At 35.5% G+C, this 18,762-nt stretch overlaps 1 protein-coding gene across 2 annotated transcripts; it reads right to left on the reverse strand.

Moving 5' to 3' along the window:
• Positions 1 to 7,661: 7,661 nt before the first annotated feature.
• Positions 7,662 to 16,924, reverse strand: LOC123314297 (NF-kappa-B essential modulator-like). 2 transcript variants are annotated; one of them, XM_044899471.1, is made up of 7 exons: positions 16,688 to 16,924; positions 12,956 to 13,169; positions 12,353 to 12,899; positions 9,460 to 9,720; positions 9,226 to 9,393; positions 8,336 to 8,455; positions 7,662 to 7,989 (listed from the first exon to the last, which is right to left on the reverse strand). In XM_044899471.1, exons 1-7 carry the CDS (start codon positions 16,794 to 16,796, stop codon positions 7,723 to 7,725), a joined length of 1,686 nt encoding a protein of 561 aa, XP_044755406.1. In that variant the 5' UTR covers positions 16,797 to 16,924; the 3' UTR covers positions 7,662 to 7,722. The 2 variants fall into 2 exon arrangements, with proteins under 2 accessions (XP_044755406.1, XP_044755405.1); XM_044899470.1 differs by lacking the exon at positions 16,688 to 16,924 and adding an exon at positions 15,741 to 15,998.
• Positions 16,925 to 18,762: the final 1,838 nt, after the last annotated feature.

Here is an 18,762-nt window from a genome sequence, read left to right on the forward strand (position 1 = left end):
ACAGCAGTTCTTTTTTTAGGAAACGAAAATTGGCTCATGTTTCCCTAACCCATGGGAGAGTTGAACAGGGGGCGAGAGAGACTTGACCATAAGTTTGTTTATCAGAAAACAATTTCCAAAGACCAATGATTGCCTATGTCAAGGTTTCCATCGTAAGATCTATCAGCGTATGAAATACATATTTTCTATTTCAGAATCACTCTCACTTATTTCCGAGATGTTTTTTACCTTTTTAAACCTTAGTATATTTTTTATATTCATTTCTACTATTCAATTTCCTTTTTCTGAAGCAAACTATTATGTAAGCTCAGTGAGGGAAACTTGGACTACTGATTATGTCACCCAAACATGGGTCTCCCTCACTCCCTTTTAATCTTATCAACAGATGTTTTCTTGAAACTTTTTCAACTCTTATTAAAAAGGCTCATCGTTTGTAAAAAAAATATTAATCAATGAAAACAATAAGAATAAATAACACCAAGCACCTATTAAACTTTTCAGACAGTGTAACAAACAAAAGTTATTCAATTTCCTACTTCCTAACAACAAAATCACGTTCAACCCTCTCACTCCCGAACTGTTCTGATGGCGGCCAAAATGGAGCCGCCACTAGTTGTGCCTTGTTACGAGTAACGCCAAAGCTATTTACGATACCGGTAGCGAGAAATTTGGATTGAAATATTTGAGGTGGTTCAAGTCTCCTTCCTGAGCAAGTCTCCCAGACTCCCCCTACATTAATTTCTAGCTGATAAGTCCAGAAATAAGCTTATATAATTTTTTTAAACTGAATAATAAGAAAGTTAACACTTAACAGTTAACAAAATAAGATTTTTAATTTACTGCTTCAAAGGGTGGTTATCCCTTTTTTATTATTTTTATTTTATTTTATTTCAAGTTTTAGATAAATGTGTACCTACATAAAGAAGTAATCTTATTTTTGGACGTACTATCAGCTCTAGAAAGCAGTGTACATATTTTCTAGACCATCTTCTATAATGTAAACTGCGTTGTATCGAAAGCCTCTGCTTTTTTGGAAAAAGTATTTCTCATAAATATAAAATTATTTTCACATTCTCAGTATTTTCTTCTGAAATTATTCTTCACTGGAATCAGCAAATCCAGAAATATAAAAAAAATTTCATCCAACCAACCGAAGTGTATTTTCTTAGCATCGATATGAACAACTCGAGTGCACTCATGAATGAACCGTGCATAAGTTTACCTCCACTCGAATTCAATGGTTTCAGAAGCCTTCCAACACACTTCTACTGTAAAACCATTCGAATTCCCTGAAATGATGGATACCGACCGTCTCCTGAGTACTCTCTGCATCATTGTTATTCAAGAATAACTTCGAGTATTGGAAATAGTCAATAATAAGCCACTTCCTGCCTCGCACAAAATCACGTTTGAAGACCCCGAAAATCGCAGACAAAGATCCTTACTCTCATACTCTCCTTACGCTCTCTTTTCGCCTTTTCATTTCGAGTGTCCATTCATGGAGAGGCCTTCCCGGCCCACCCCTCAAGCACCCCGAAAAAGCATGATGGACTAACAATTTACTACGAGCTCTATTACTACAACAAATAAAATTCGATTCATGAAGTCAGCCATTCTTCGGCGTCAGGTGGTCGAACCTTGCTGATCTTTTGTTCATCCAAAAGGCATTCATTTTTTGTTCGTGAAGTTGATCGTAAAAATATCGGTAGTTTCGGGTTGCTAGTATAGTACGTGTAGTATTCCGTAGGTTGGAGGGGTGAGATTTGTGAAAAAGTGCTTTGACACGAAGATCCCTTCTTATACACATTCTTCAGGATTAAATAAAAGTGATTTGATTTGAGAGAAAGAAAAATATTAAAGAGCGCTTCAAGTAACCTGGTCTGCATTATTTTTCAGCTAAATTCCTGAAATAAAAAATAAAAGGTCCATCAATGAACTGTATGAAATTCACAAGCTTCCTATTGAGGCTTAAGTATTTATCTCTCTGATTTCTATTGCAGGAATAAGTATTAATTAAAGTTGAACTTGTTGGTTCAAAGGCACATCAAGCACATCGAATGCTTGATGACTAGCTACAATTTCTTGATAGAAAACTAGGCGTACTTGAAAAAAAAAGGGGTAACTCAGTTGGCGAATTTCTTACTTTTACATATTTCATTTTACGGTATGTGATTCTATCTATTCGTTTACTTGGAAAAGAAGTTCATTGTGAAGGTTCTCTCATTCCTCATCTACTTTTTTTAGTCGATGGTATATAGCACTGGAGGAGTCTTTGATTCATACAAATATTTTGACAGTGGATTCTTGAAGTCAAAAGAAACACTTATTTCCTGTACCACTTCTTCCGAATCAGTTCGGTTTAAAAGATACAGGCTGTTGAAAACCATAAAAAATCTCACAAACGGTTTTATCGAATGAAATGAATTTCGGTACCTATATAGTTTTTCATTTATTTTATTAATCTTTTTTGAACACCCACATCTTCCTGTTTCATCATTATGACCATTAGGTACCATAAAAATACCAAAAATTCAAAAAACTTAGTCTTAAAGCTAAGTTGGACGCTATTTAATGGATATATTAACGTTTTGTAAAATAAAAGTATTCTTCATACTTTCTCGTATAATGTAATATTCGAGTAATTTGATGTTCAAAAATTAAAAAGTATGTGTCAAATTTAAAAAATTGGGTACTTTTGAATAAAATTCTGTAGATCCACAGATCACAGATGTGTAGTATCACAGATTTAGCTAGTTATTCTGAAGATAATTTTGTTTATGCAGGGGTGGCACAGCTTCAATCTGAAAAATTTAAATGTCTAACGTCCAGTTTCATAATCAAATTTAAAGTCACTTTAAGCTTCCTTTAGTGTCATTTTTAGTAGGGTTAAAGGAAGCTTTAAAATTAGAGCGACTTTAGGTTTGATTATGAAACCGGCCGTATATCTTTTTATCAGGGCAGAATCGGAAAAAATGGTAAAAGAAAAAGTGTTTCTTTCGATCTCAAGAATCTAATGTTAAAATATTTGTTCGAGTCAAAGACTAAACCTGTACAGGGTGGGCAGAATTCGTTGTCTACTGAGAGGATCTCGAGAACTATAGCAGCTAGAAGAAAACGGATGGCACATTTCCTAGCTCTTTTCTGAGATACAAAGAATGGTGAAAACCGCAGACTCCTACGATGCTTCGTTTTTGAGTTTGACAATTTCCTAAAGTTCTCATAACTTTTTTGTCTTTGAAGTACAAATCTGAAACTTGAACCTTCTACAGGCACTTTTTAACGTAGAATCCACTGATGAGCTCAAAATATTTTTTCATTTCGAATCATTAGGTGAACTTTCATTTTTTTAAATGCAAACTTTTATTGAATTTGTTATTTTTGAATAGTAAAAAAAAATTTTTTTCTGTAGATTCTACGAATGAAAGTGCCTAAGAAGGTTCAAGTTTCAGATCTGTAACTTCAAAGACAAAAAAGTTATGAGAACATTTCGGAATCGTCAAAAATCTCAATTTTTGTTTATAACTCAAAATCTTAAAATGATAGTCCGACTCTGTTTTCAGATTTGGATTAGTCATGAAAAAAGAGCTAAAGAATGTGTTATCCGTTTTCTTCTAGCCGTTATAGTTCTCGAGATCCCCCCAGTAGACAACGAATTTTGCCCACCCTGTATAATACAGAGTGTTCCCAAATTGGAGGTACAAACGAAAAGAGGAAATTCCTTGGGTAATTTAAAAAAATAGACTCATAAACAATTCGTTTTCGGGATATAGGGTGTTAAATTTCGGATTTTTCCAAGTTTTTTTCTTAAAGTATCTACACTTCACTAGAAATTCAACATTTGGTAAATTTTGGTTATATGGTTATATATTTTTGAATATTGTGATTTATTCCAATTTGAAGACGACAGCACGAACAATAGTTTATATAAAAAAATACAACCTTATTTCATATTTGGAAATCTGAAAAAGAAATTAAGTTTTTCATAATGTTACCGAATTCTACTCACAATAGTGGATGAAGAAGGTTTCGAGAGTTTCGAGAGTCTAGTTACTGTAGTTTTGAGGACAAAAAAGGATATGAGAGGTTTTCGTGTTCGAAATTATTGAAGTTTCAAATTTTCAAATTTGTATTCTCTATTAACTCCAATACTACGTAGGCGTAGGCTTTGTTCTTGTTTCGTTGTTTTGTGCTAAATTATTATCGAAATAATGAATTAAAATTTTGAGCAAACATGTTTTCAATAATTCACATTTGCTCTACCTACCCTTATCGGTTTATAATATATTTTTTCTACAGACATTGAGGAACATTCTGTTGGAATCTTTCGCTCCAATACCTCTCATTTATCAATCGATCCTGTTGTATAGGCTTTTCGGATTTCAACCACCCGAGAAGAAAAAGTGTCCGTGTGACCCTATCTCAAAGAATTCACCGCCCATTTAACCATACCATATTCTCATTGAAATTTTCGCCGGAATTTATTGATTCGCTGGAAAAGATAAGCCGCCACACGTATTGTACATTTCGGATAACGCCAATATCTTCGATTTAAGTAGGACAACCCTCCGCTCACAATGAACAGGTAATTGGGGCAAGGGGTTGATATTCGATACGATGCTACCTGTGTTGGAACTTGCACTACATTGCACTTTCATCCAGTTTCCGTTCTTTTCAAACCGATCTGGGTCAACTGAATATCGTGATTGATTGAAACTCATCAGTATATGGGTATTCTAAAAGCGCTTTTTTTAGAAGACCGTATATAGGTGTACTTCAACCATTTCGCATTCAAATCTGTGCAAGAGATTATGTCGTCTAGTTGCATCACTTTTGTATTCAGTTGCTCTTTGTTCATTTATTTCATCTCATTATTGTTAGATTATTTCATTTTATTTTAACTTTAATCTCTGATTCAGTTTCTGGTATCTGAATAAGTAGGAAACTATGTAGGTAGGTATATTGTTTTTTATAGGAATTGTATTCGAATTTGGATGAGTATAATTTGATCCGTTTTTCATTCTTCAATTTTTCAAAAATGAATTCAATTAACCGTAAATATTCACTTTTTTTATAAATTCTTGCACTTTCATTGAACTCATCTTACAATTATGACTTTATAGGGAGCGTTTAACAACAGTTTGCAAAACTCGTTTTTCATTTCCACGGCTATTCGATTATTGATATAAATTTGATATATCTACTGACGAACACCGTCCTACTACCTGAACTTGGCGACCAGTGTAATTTAGTTTGTTGATGCAGGCGACTAAGATAAGGAATCACATCTGAGTTTGATTTTTGATAACATTATAAAGGGTGAGTTTTTCACTCGTACAAATATTTTAACAGTAGATTCTTTTGTCGAAAGAAACACTTTTTTCCTTCACCATTTTTTCCGAATCGGCTCGGTTTGAAAGATACAGGCTGTTGAAAAACCATAAAAAATGGTGATTTTATTTCTAGTTTTCGGTTTCATCGAATGAAATGAATTTCGGTATATATTATTTCATTTATGTATTTGATGTACCTTTTTCGAAACATCTTGTGTTAACCAGTTTTCTCATTATGACCATAACGTACCAAAAAATAGCAAAAATTCAAAGAACTAACTCTTGAAACTTGGTTGGACGCTATCATATGAATCTTTGAATGTTTTGTAAAGTAAAAGTATTCTTCACATTTTCTCGAGTAATTTGATGTTCAAAAATTGAAAAGTATCTGTGAAATTTGCAAAATGAAGGTAATTTTGTTTTTCCAGGGGTGGCACATCTAATAACGAAAACTTGAAATTGCTATATCTTTTTATCAGGGCTGAATCGGAAAAAATGGTGTTGAAAAAAAGGGTTTCTTTTGACCTCAAGAATATACTGTAAGAATATTTGTACGATGCAAACAGTGACCCTGTATAATATGGTTTCTCTTTAGCCAGATTTTTCGAGGCCTCTTTTTCGGATTTTAGACAAGTGGAGTTACAGCCTCCTGATTTTCGGCCCTCGGTACACTCAAGTTTTATCATATGCGATATCTCATTTTGCTATCTATTTTGGCGATGGACACTTTTTAACAGGCTACATTAACGGAGTACTTATTTCAATTTCTGGAAAATTTTTAAACCGTTAGAAAGACCATTCAATTGAGAAACTTTCTTGTCCCTTGAAATTTTTTTATGAAACATTTTTGAGAAAAATTCAAAAATGCGATTAAAAGCATCTCCAGATTGGTACAGATTTCTACATGTTAATCACTGGTGTCCGACCTTCCCAATGAGGAAAAAGAGAGGTCCATCGCCAATAAAGGAAGGACTATGAGATTTCTCATATAAAAAAACTACTGTGTACCAAATTCATCAATTTTCGTAGGACCGGATTCTGAGATAAAAAAAGACTATTTTTAGGGGTAACATTAAGCAAAAATCAAAAATAGATGTCTCCTAATTTTGTCTGGAGAATCTGTTACTATATTTTGTTGTATCAATTTCAGGACACACTTTATAGGTTCCGAAATCATAGAATGGATAAAGCCTTCTTGGATTAAAGCATACAAATAATAAACGCAATTAATTTCAGATTCATAACATCCATTGATATGAAAATCAATAAACTTAACGATCTACATCGAACTAGACTAGAGTGATGGTGGTTATCATCACTCAAAATATGAACAAAAAAGCCGTCGAACCACGAGGTGGTGGTTTTCGGTTTCCTACCACCAAGACTATTTTTAGGGGCGAAATTCAGGGGGTGTAACTACGAAAGAGTTACTGGCAAAAATAAAAAAAAGGGGTCACCTAGTTTTGTTTCGAGCATCTGTGAAGAAATGTTGTAACGAAAAAGTTGTATATAGTATGATCCAATTATCTTCTGTTGCAAAGTTACTCAAGATTCTAATATTTCGTAACGTTTCCCAATTTTTCATACTTATAGCCGCCTCAGGAATGAATGGTGAATTAAAATGCTAGATGTTTCTGCTTAGAACTTCCAAGTGATTTCTATTAGAAAGTAGGCTGTTAAAATCATTTGTTCATAATAATGGTGATATTGTATGAACACGATGATCTTAACCGTTTTTTGAAAAAAACGCAATTGAGGGCTTAATTGTCTTTTGTCTCAGAGGGAAATTTCAATTTTATTTAATTCATGAAAATTGTGCTTTTGAATGCAAGATGAATGTTGCTGTGTTGCTAAATGCGATTTCTTAAGGTGAATTATTTTTGGGGTGACATTATAATCTATTGTCGATCAATTTTAACACCCTGCATGTTATTCCCACAGCAATAGCTTTTGAAAGCATATTTGATACTATCGCTATATATTTCGATCATTACGGTGGGTCCCAACAGATATAAATGTTTCCTCAAAAATAATGAGAATAAGTATCCCTAGGAAATCGTCAACGACGTCAACAAATCGAAAATAGTCTCATTACACTATAATAATTAAAGGTAAGCGTCCACAGTTCCGCATCGTACGCGACGCGTAGTCTAGAGTCTAGAGTCTCGTCTCGAATACGAGACTACTAGTCGAGATTCTCGTGAGCATCACTAATAATGAAAATCTTTTTTTTTTTTGGTCTTCATGACACCTAGATTAAATATATCATTGGAGTTCATAGGTCGAAATGGTTGAATTCAACTAATAAGTTCATTAATGAAAAAAATAAGATTCGAATTCGTCATAATTTATTTCTTCACTACCTATCACCGAATCACTGGAATTTCTCATTTCATTTGGAATCTGTGTTTAATTTACTATCGCCGATGTTAACCATTGTCGCTTCAGCGCCGATATTCTTCAGGAACCGCTGAAAGGCCTGCGAGTTGCTGAGGAATCTGGGCGAAGAGGATGCTTCCTCTGAGGACATCTCGAACTCTTCGTCACCCACAGTGGTCGCTTCCGACAAGCAGCCAGTGCGCGATGATTCGTCGCCCCTTTCTTTAATATTTTCGAGGATTTTGATTTTCTCTTTTAGAGCACTCCGCAACATCTGAACCTAAAAAATAACCATGTGCGTGAGAAGAATTTGGATGAGGTTCATTTAATAAGCCAATTTATTATGTGTTTTCTTGTGATATTGGAATTCCGTAATATATAGCAACTGGCCAGAGGCAAAAAGATGACTCTGCTATTGGTGCCATGGCATTGTGGTATCAAAGAGTTGATACTCTTGGTGGTATCGAAGGAAAGGAGAAAGCTGATGAACTTGCGAAAACATCTGGAACAACATTCCCCTACTTGCACAGGCAAAAAGATTCAGGGTACCAAAAAGCCAAGGTACATCAGAAAGCTCCTGAAGTTGAGTTTCGGTAATTTACAGGACTGTTAACAGTCGATCTTACCTTTATTTCATCGTATGTTTTTTTGCAGGTCAGATCTTCCCTTGTTGCTTTCATTTTTGCAAGAACCGAACCAAGTCTATCGTCGAGCTTTTCAGCTTCTTCAGACGATCTGTTGATGGACTGAAAGTAATTACATTCAATCAGTTTTATCGGGTTCTCATTTATATATTTTTCATTTTTCAAAGAACAATCGTTAATAATCACCCTAAAAAACAGACAGACATTGTTCTGGCAGAATACAAGAATATGATATTAGTGACTGATTTATTGCGAATGGAGAAAAAAACTTTTTATTTTTATGCAGCTGGGATCGGCTTCCCGGTTCATTGTAAGTAGATCCTCTGAGGATTGGGGTACTACTCAATGGTAGAGATCAGTGAAGATTATATGATGGAGGATTAATAATTTTGATACCATGGCTGGCAGTTTCAATCCATGTCATAGCTTTCTGGATTGGAATTTTAATTTTTCAAAAGAGCCTTGAGATCCGAAGGAATTAGCAATTCCTCCCGAAGAAGGTTTCATTAAGCTTGATCAGGCAATTAATGCTTGATTGACGGATCAGCATCGATTTGTTGTCAATCAATAATTCAGTGATGAGCATTCCTTAAATCATCCTTGAAACAAATTATGCTACACATATAAGTAAGTACGTCCATTTAATGATAATAATCAATATATTCAGGAAGGGAAAAGTCACTGATGTTATTCTGAAAATCAAGTGTGAATGTGAAATGGTTGATCGCCCAATCAAAGTCTCGTTTAATTTTGTCAGGTTGAACTGCCATTCACATTGAAATCGGCTTAATCCTGGACTGTACAACTAGGCCTTAGAACATTCTTAAAGATGGTACTTTATTAGCTTTGAATACTGAACACCCTATACTTACTTCTGCTAGGTTCTGTTCTGCATCTTCGTCAAACCTGGATATTTCCTCTAAAATATTTGTTCTAGACCCAAATCCTTTCATACTTTTCTCCAACTGAAGAATCTTCATCTGTATATTCTTCATATCCAGTTCTGTTTGAGATATCACGTAAGGCAGAAAAACAGACTCCTACGGAGAGAGACCCGAGACTTTGTGTTAATTGATAACGTTTTACTTCAATGGAATTTCTCTTACTTTGCTTATAATTCGATTTAAACTAGACTGGCTAGATTCTGCAGTAGACTGTTCTTCGTTCAGCTTCTCGTTCGTGCTTTCATTTGAATTTCCATCTTTTTCAGCTCTTTCTGCCCTTTCCAATTGCCTTACTGTCTCTCTGTCTTCGTTCATTCTGTGAGTTTCCTTCAACTGCATCAATCTCAGACGTTCTTGCATCTTCTCGTACTCATTTTTGAGCACTCGGAGCTTCCCTTGCAATATTTCCTTGTCGCGAGTGACCTGAAAAGAATGAATCATTCATAACTGTTAAACCATTTTAACTGAAGCTTATCAGCGTAATCCACATAAATCGGCGAGTATTTTTTTTTAACGCCCGTTACCAGTTAAGTCCAATCTCAGTTTTCTTCCTTGTTGAAATTAACCCTTAATGGGGAAGCGTTAAACGTACAAGTTGGTGGTCAATATAGACTAGCTTAGATTTTAGGAGATGCCTTATAAAACTATCAAACACCTTGACGTAAAAACCTATTGTGCTGTCTACCAATCAGGTATCAGAGTCAATAGGTTTGTTAGCATTAGTTACGAACCGTTTGTGAACGGCCGACGCATGCTCAGTCGAAAATGAACAGAAGCGTATCATCAGGAATCTTCCCCATGTTCTCAGAGTGGTAATTCAAAGAACAGTGGTCCGCGAATATTTCTGTCCTTTGCCTCAGTTCCAGTTTAGTGAGTGAGTAAACTGTTTTGGGATTGGTCGTCGAGCGAGAGAGGAATAACTTAGTTTGTCTTTCCTTTGAACATAAGTCAGAAAACAAGCTTCCTCTTTGATTGCCATTGCTTGATGGTTGGCTGAGTTCTGGTTGAATGAAGGGAGTAGTTCTCCCTTCTCTTGCCAGGTAATCTGCCATTTTATGATCATGCACTCCAGAATGACCAGGTCCCTCAAGAAAGTTCACCTGATTATTTACTCCGAGGGTGACATCTTGCACTCCCAGACTAACTTTGATGGAACCAATGGGGAGTCAAGCGCTAGTAGGTCTGTTTAGCAGTCAGGTACTATGAAATATTCCCTTATGCCGAGGGTTTTAGCGACTGACGGGGCAGAAACCCATTGGTATGGCCTATTGGATTGAAGAACCTTATACTCTGATCTCAGCTCGTCCATACTCGGTTTTCGAACCATCAGGGTAAACCAATATACACTGCCAAAAAAATTAACGCACATTATGGAAATCTCAAATTTATTCTACAACTGAAGGTGTTCTCAATGATAATTATTTTTATCAGAATTATGCATGCATATGTTATCCACTTTCAACGGTTTTCTTCAATACAGAAATACAAATGGTTTTTCCCAGCAGGAATAAAAAAAGATGATATTATCAGATTTTGAATGTATTGGCTCCATTCTAAAATCAGTTGTTCTCGATCAGTTCTAGTGATCAATAGTTTTTCTTTCGTTTGATTTTCTACACTCGATCGCTATGCAACGCGAAACACGCAATTTGACCCAAGAGGAATGTGCCCAAGCGGTAGTTTTGCGAGAAGAAGGGTGGACATACACAAGAATTGCAGAAAGGTATGGAGTTTTCCATACAAGTGTGTCCAGAATGTTGCAGCGATTCAGGGAGACAGGTATGAATGTCCGAAGACCAGGACAGCGTAGACCACGGGTAACAACTGCCATTCAAGAACGTTACTTGAGAGTTTCTTCGTTGAGACAACGGTTTGCAACCGCTCGCCTCCTTCAAATTCAGCTTGAGCAAACTCATGAGGTGCAAATTAGCACTCAGACAATAAGAAATCGCCTCAGAGAATATGATATAAGGCCTCGTGTCGCGGCAAGAGACCCAGCTCTTACCCCAGCCCATCGAAGGGCGCGTTTGGATTTTGCGAGAGAGCATATCCATTGGGAAGAGGCCGATTTGGAAAGAGTTCTCTTCACAGATGAGTCTAGATTCTGCCTCTACCATTGTGATCGAAGTTTCCTTGTATACAGACGTCCACATGAAAGATATGCTCAGTGCAATTTCCTGCTAGTTTCGGGGGAGGATCGATTATGGTATGGGGTGGAATATCTTTGACTGCTCGCACAGACCTAGTGGTCGTTGATAATGGACCTATGATTGCTGATAAGTATATAAGTAACATTCTTGAAGAGCATGTTGTACCATTTGCCCCATTCATTGGTGAAAATTTCATTTTTATGGACGATAATGCCAGACCCCATCGTGCGCGCATCGTTCGGGAGTACCTTGAAGAGGTTGAAGTCTCTCGAATGGAATGGCCAGCAAGAAGTCCAGACCTCAATCCGATTGAGCAGGTTTGGGACAACCTCAATAGAAGGCTGAGAAGTTCAGAAAATCATCCAGCTACTCTTAATGACTTAGGAATCCAACTCGGAGAAATCTGGGAAGGATTAGATCAGAACGTTTTAAGATCACTCATTTTGAGTATGAACCGTGGTTGCCGAGCTGTAATTAACGCAAGGGGTGGAAATACCAAGTATTAAATCACTAATCAGCATTTCAGTGTTTTGAAAATTGTTCATTTTTCTTCTTTCACATAAGATTCGGTGAAATCCTGAATTTTTCTTCCATTTAATGTGTCTTGTTTCGTTCATAACCTTCCCGAGAGAACATAAAAAATAAGTTATAAAGTCAATGTCTTTCATTAAAAATGAGATTTTCAGAATGTGCGTTAATTTTTTTGCGCAGTGTAGATCCAACAGGCAAAACTACTTCGTCGTTAGCCCATTAATCCTGTCTTGGGTGGAAAAGTCACGTTGAAGTTTTTTTCAGCTCATGACTCAAAGCGTCAATATCCATTATAAATTGTTCATTTATCTTAGACAACCTAGTATTTACTGGGATGCTTGTGGGCTGTGGCCATTCTAAATGCAACTACAAACCTGCTCGAGTTGTCCTTTCAAATCTTCTACTGATGCAGATATCTCTTCCAGTTTGGCCAAAGCTATTTTCTTGGTCTTCGTATTGAGCCGCGATTCTTTAGTCACGTTATCCAAACGTTTCTGTAGGGCTTTCTTCTCCTCCATCAGCTCCTCTATCTGAGTTTTTGCTACGTTGTTCTCTTTCAGGCTCACATTCAATCGTTTGTTCAAATCTCTCTTCTCCTTGGTCACAGCATCTAGTTTTCTCGAGAGCAACGCATGCTCTTTGATGGAATTCGTTTGCACCGTTAATAGTTCTTCCCTCAGCCTTGAACATTCCGATCTGAGGGCTTGATCGTATTTAAGAGGAACCGAAGTGTGGAATATGGTTTGACAAATTTGATCTGAACTTTCTCTGAGTTCAGTATTCGAACTGGACGTTGTTTTGAGCACTTTCTCCTCGCTGACAGCAGCTAGAGAAACGATTCTTCCTCTAATGGTGTCTCCGATAGGGACGGGTTCAACAGGTGCAATTTTTTCGGGTTCTTTAGATTGAACTCCTTCAGTTCTGGAAAAATTGAAAGTCATTCTCTGTACAATGAAAATTACTCTACGAATACTTACTTTTTCATATATTTACATATGACGGCTGCGAAAAACTTGGCGATCGAACAAAAAATTAACGACACTACAAAAATTACAATGTTGACTAGAATCATGGTGAGTCCGAGATCTGATCCTAGTTTATCCGAAGAAGTGGCTTCTAGGAACACTGTTGATGAAGACTTTTTCTGTTCAACTGTTTCTTTTTTGGTTGATGAGAAGATATGAGGTGGTTCTGAAAAAACGATTAACGATCAAACAAAATTAGAGTTTACGATAGCCAAATTTGAAACTTATACGGTAATTTTTTCAGGAATCATTACTAGATGCTATCCGATTCATGTATCAAATTGCATTAGATTGTCTCCCGGTTTCACGAAGTTTGATCAGGGAATCAATGCTTGATTGACGGATAAACGTCAATTGTTTGTTTTTAATCGATTATTCGAATACCGAATACCATTCTTGCATCAAATTATGATCTATTTACGTCCTACTTTCTACTTGATAATTGTAAATTACTGATTCTTTAATAGGGTTCCAGTGATTTTGTTTTGGAAATCGAGAGGCTGTCAAATCAAAGTTTTGTGAAACCTGCTGTTAGTGTAATATTTTTCTGGTGGGAAAGCTTCTGAATCTGAAGAATCTACTTCTTCACGAATTCACCGATATAACAGAATCACACAGGTCAAGTAAACCTCAGGTGTTGATATTTATAGTTAGGAATAGGAATAGGAAGATGCTTTAGGGACTTCTAGTCTAGGTCAGAGAAGAGAAGAATTACTAAATAGAATACTCAGAAACAACAGTAGGTATCCAAATAATACAGAATAGCAAAGTCTGTTATTAGCATTAAAGAGTAGTAGTAATTTCACAATCGTAGAAAAGTAAAGTATTATACTAGCATATTATGGCTATTATTCATATCATACAAGTGAATAATAACGAAATTCATCTTAACTGTCGTACCTTCGAAACTGCTGTAGCTCCAGAAAATATTTTATTCAACGAGCATATTAGGATTAATATCCTCATCGTTGAATAAAATATTTTCTGGAGCTACAGCGAACAGCCCTTTCAAAGGTGCGACAGTTAAGATGAATTTGGTTTATTTAGTACTACAGCAAAAATTGTGGTACTCAGGAGCTCAAACTACTACTTCGAAGATACTGAGAATATTCAACCAGGTGCATCCGAAACTTATCCGCAAAATTAAGAAGACAGTGAAAAGCAGAAACGGTTAATCTTTTTAAGTGCACAGAAAAACATGTAAAGGCATGAAAATTTTATGTTTTCAGAATAATTCGGCTCGTATCATGTTTGAATTACTGCTCAATTAGATTGCGCAAGTTAAGAATGATAATATCTTGAACATTTTTGTTATTTGTATCCATAATTGTCTTTCGTTATACTTTTAACCTAGGCGTTTCTTGCATCGATAAAAATGATCTTATAACTACAAGAGCATGATACTGATACTAACCTAGGTGAAAGCGCACCATTAGTTTCATGTGATAATACTGATAATAAGTATTCAGTGTATCAGCAAAACAAAATTTCCGACTACTTTAATGCTGATGATTTCGATATATGAACTGAAAAGCGAGATGTTTGGTAACATTTGGTGTGGGAATAGGAACTTGATCGCATTGTAATTGAAAGGAATTCAAAACTTGGTACATTCCCAATTACTGACCCTAGCTTGAAAAACATTTCATACACAATTTCTTTCTATACAAAAATTAAGGATTCAATCCTATATTTCTTATTTGATTTTGGCATTAACTGACGTGCTTCTGTTATCATTCGAGTTTAAATGATGATAATAATTAAATCAATAGTGATTTCAATGAAGAACTATCCATATTTTTCTGTCAAATTACCAACAATTCATTTCGGTTGGTGGAAATAATTTCAAACAAGGTAAATGGAATATGTGAAAACAAATCTCAATTAGAAGAGTGTAGAGTTTTGAAAGAAAAATTTAAATAGTAATCTTATTCTCGTCAGTTTCAATTCCACAAAACACATATTGTTATTGGTGGAAGAAGCAAATTGAAATATATGTGTTTGACGCGACATAGGAATTGCAATGATTATATATGAAGAAAATATCGGTTTAAATGATTTTACTATCCGATATATAGAAATGAATCATGTGGAAAATTTCACTCAAATGGGAAACAATGGAAATTATTCAAAAATTTCAAAATCGATGCTTGCTGAGATCTTCTGTTGAATCATTAGAGTCATTCGGGGTAACTGAGCGCAGAGGGTAAGTGTGCGCAGTGCGTATATTTCGACTATGCAATGTATGAAAGAGGGGTTCATTTGGGTGAACCAAGGGCGCAGAATCACCAAATTAGTTTTACATAGGAGTGCGCCGTGCGCACTTAACCGCAATACGGGGCATGTGAACGCACTCCGACTTTCACCATTAAATTTCTTTCTTGCGGAAAGAAAACGTTTTTGTTTGTTTGCTTTTATATGTTTTTTTATAGATTAGAAAATTTTCTATCTTATGAATATGTTTTAATTTTCCTAACTTCAACATTTGAAACAGGGTATGGCTTGAAAGGCAAAAGTGCGTACAGTTGCCCCGAATGACTCAGTAATTCCGAAACAAATAAAAAATACAAAATTCATTTTCAAATATGAACATCAATAAGAAGAAGTATGTACCTACACATAATATTCACTTTCGGGGAATGAATGAAATTTCAAAAATGGTTGATCTATATTCTTGAGAATAACGTGATATTCAACAAGAATTTAGGTGGGAGCATGTCAATTAACGTCCACATACCTTCAGAATTCTTAGAAGCCATTTCGATTTTTTTCAGTCTGAGATATTCTTGGGCGATTTGAGACTTTCTGACGCAATATTCGTTGTTGTCCATTTCTGAAGAACTATTTGACGACACTAGTGATTTTGAATGAAGATCATTGATACCATGATGGTGAAGAAGTGAACAGATTTTCTTCACCAAAAATTCATTTTGAACGCTTGACATCGGGTGTCACCCTGGCAGCAGATAGCTGCGCGAAATGTCGAAGGAAATATGAAAATATTTTGTGCATAACAATACTGAGCCAAGTATCAGAACTCTCGAATTATTCAGGTAAGATAAGCAAAGGATTCAGATTTGTGGGAAATTGATGAAATCAGAGTGGAAGGATTTCAGGACAGGGAGAGGACTGAGAGGAGTGACTTGTGCGACCATGTGAAGTCGACTGATGATAAAAAATTATTTGAATAGGTAAAGGAGAGTAGGAATAATATACTAATCGTCAGAAGAATTTGAAAAAAAGTATTATTGAAATTGAAGTATATATGAACGTCAGTAAGCGGAGGGAAGGAACAAAAGATGTTGGAATCCTATATAGATGAATAAATTCTTCACATCTTCATGAAGGGTTAAGGGTTCAGTAAAACCCTGAGCAACCCTCAAATGTGAATTTCTCAGGCAGTGCTCTAAACTGATTTTACTAATTCCACCTACTCTTTCAACTTATTGTTCCTTGGATTCTTTTCCAAATCTAATGGATTGAAATTGTTTTTGCTTTCTTTGTTAACAAGTCATGGATATCTAGAAAATATATTTTTTTTCCCAAATTACCAAGTATTGAGACAACTCGAATAATCTAAAACTACGAATTTCAAGACAGATAAAGAATCGGTTGTGAAAAGTGTTACCCAAAGTTAATCTCACATTTTCGAAGATATTACAAATCAAAGATTGTTTTACTTACCTGGGATGTAAGACTTGAAGATTTTATGATGGCGAAGGACATCTGTTGAGAATAAAGCGATCCAAAATAGAAATCCTAGAAGCAGAAGAGGTTTCCAATATATGTACATTTTGAACTGATCAACAATTTGGGATTTAGTTCACGAAGGTTACATTCGTTCACGAGAAGACGGACAATGTTAACATATTGGTATTAACCGAATATACTGATGTCACATTGCTACTGACAAAAAATTCAACCTGGTGATGTCAACGTACTGGATAGATGCTTAGAAATTATAAGCGCATTCACCATAAAGGCTTATTTACACAGGGAGTTTATCGCATCAAATATACGATCACGATGATCCAATATGATTCAAACTTTGATTCATGTGAACAGTACCTAAGTAAGATATTGCACTTGAAAAGAGAGAATAGAAATCTAAACAAAATTAGACAGCAAGAGTTGTCAACTGCATTATCAGTTTTCTTTGCAATTATTACGATGGTACGTGAAGCTATAAATCGCTTCTGGTCTTCCAGAACAAGAACTGATCAAACAAAAACGGCTGTAAAGCATTTGGCAAATATTTGAAGTGGAGCTTTCGAAAATCTAATGGTACCACAAAATCATGGAAAAGTCCGAGATAAGCACTTTCAATCATGAACATTATCCAGAAAATTTCTATCATGCCGGTGCTGTATCTCCTTTGGCACTAAAAAGCAATACATATTTCAATAATAATATAAATTCACACTTCCAAAGTGGATTTTTGCAAGTTTAAGATATAATAATGACACCAATTCTATCGATATCTGCTTCGAGCATTGAAGTGAAAAGCTATTCCACTCATATAAGCTTTTATCAATGTCCGCCTGTCTCTTTGTCGATTGCCTATCGGAATTAACAGTAATGACAAGAAAAGCCAAAATAGACCTTAAGATCGCAGTGCAGTGAAACCCACCCTTAAATCTACAATCGGAATCAACAGATATTAGATATTCTATGTATTTATGCTGCACCCCAAAAAAATTTATGGAATGCATCAATAAAAAATATTCTATTGATTGACTGTAAAATACATATAGAATTGAATATAAGTTGTTTACGACAACATTTCACCCCATAGTTGGGGATATTCGGGATTTACTCGAGCGTGTCAGATTAATACAAGAAGAGATACCTTGGACCCTGTAGAGTAAATCTACCAAAAATTAGACCTGTATATAGGGAGAATTGTCTAGGATAGCCTGTCAGAATAGTAAAAAAAAAACGATCATTGTATATTGTACATACTCGAGCGTGTCAGATTAATATATATGTGGTTAATTACATGTTAAAAAGTATATATTCTCTTAATCTGACAATTTGAGCGTGACGAAAATGTGAGGGAGGGCGTCAAAACTGCAAAAAAAATCGTCACGTGTACATTCTCGAGCGCGTTGGCGTTTTTTAAATTTGAAGCTAATGATTCAAGAATAACGGAAAAACTATAATCTGACAGTTTCAGCAATCCTAAACAATAAAAATTGGCCACGAAGGTCACAAAAATAAGATTTTTTTAATTATCTCCTCCTCTGGGCTTCAAATCGTTTCTTATTCATTATAGAAGCTGTGGAGCATAACATTTCCTACAAATTTTGTCTCAAGCAATTTTTTCTACATTCAAACGTTTTCGAGATATATGGCAATTAATGAACATTAGACTGGGTTTCTACATTGACCTTTGTCTTTCGTATGTGTGGCTAAGCTCCTCGCTCATATCGCTCTCTAACTCGAAAACGGAGATAGCAGGCAAAATTGCTTCTGACGGAACTTATATAGCATTTTATTATCTACAACTTTCATAATGAATACAAAAACGATTAGAGGTATAGGCAAGGAGATATTCGAAAAAAATGCATTTTCATCTTTTTCAAAGTGTCAGATTAAGAAAACCCACCCTGATTAGTGTCAGATTAATGGGTCAACACGTCTACAACACCCTGATTAACCATCTGTATGAAAATCTGACACGCTCGAGTATGTACAACGATTTTTTTAAGTGCCCCATCTTTCTAGGAATTTTTATCTCCCAGAAAAATCATGGTAGA

This window comes from Coccinella septempunctata, chromosome 5 (assembly GCF_907165205.1).
Source record: "Coccinella septempunctata chromosome 5, icCocSept1.1, whole genome shotgun sequence".
NCBI classification, from domain to species: Eukaryota; Metazoa; Arthropoda; class Insecta; order Coleoptera; family Coccinellidae; genus Coccinella; species Coccinella septempunctata.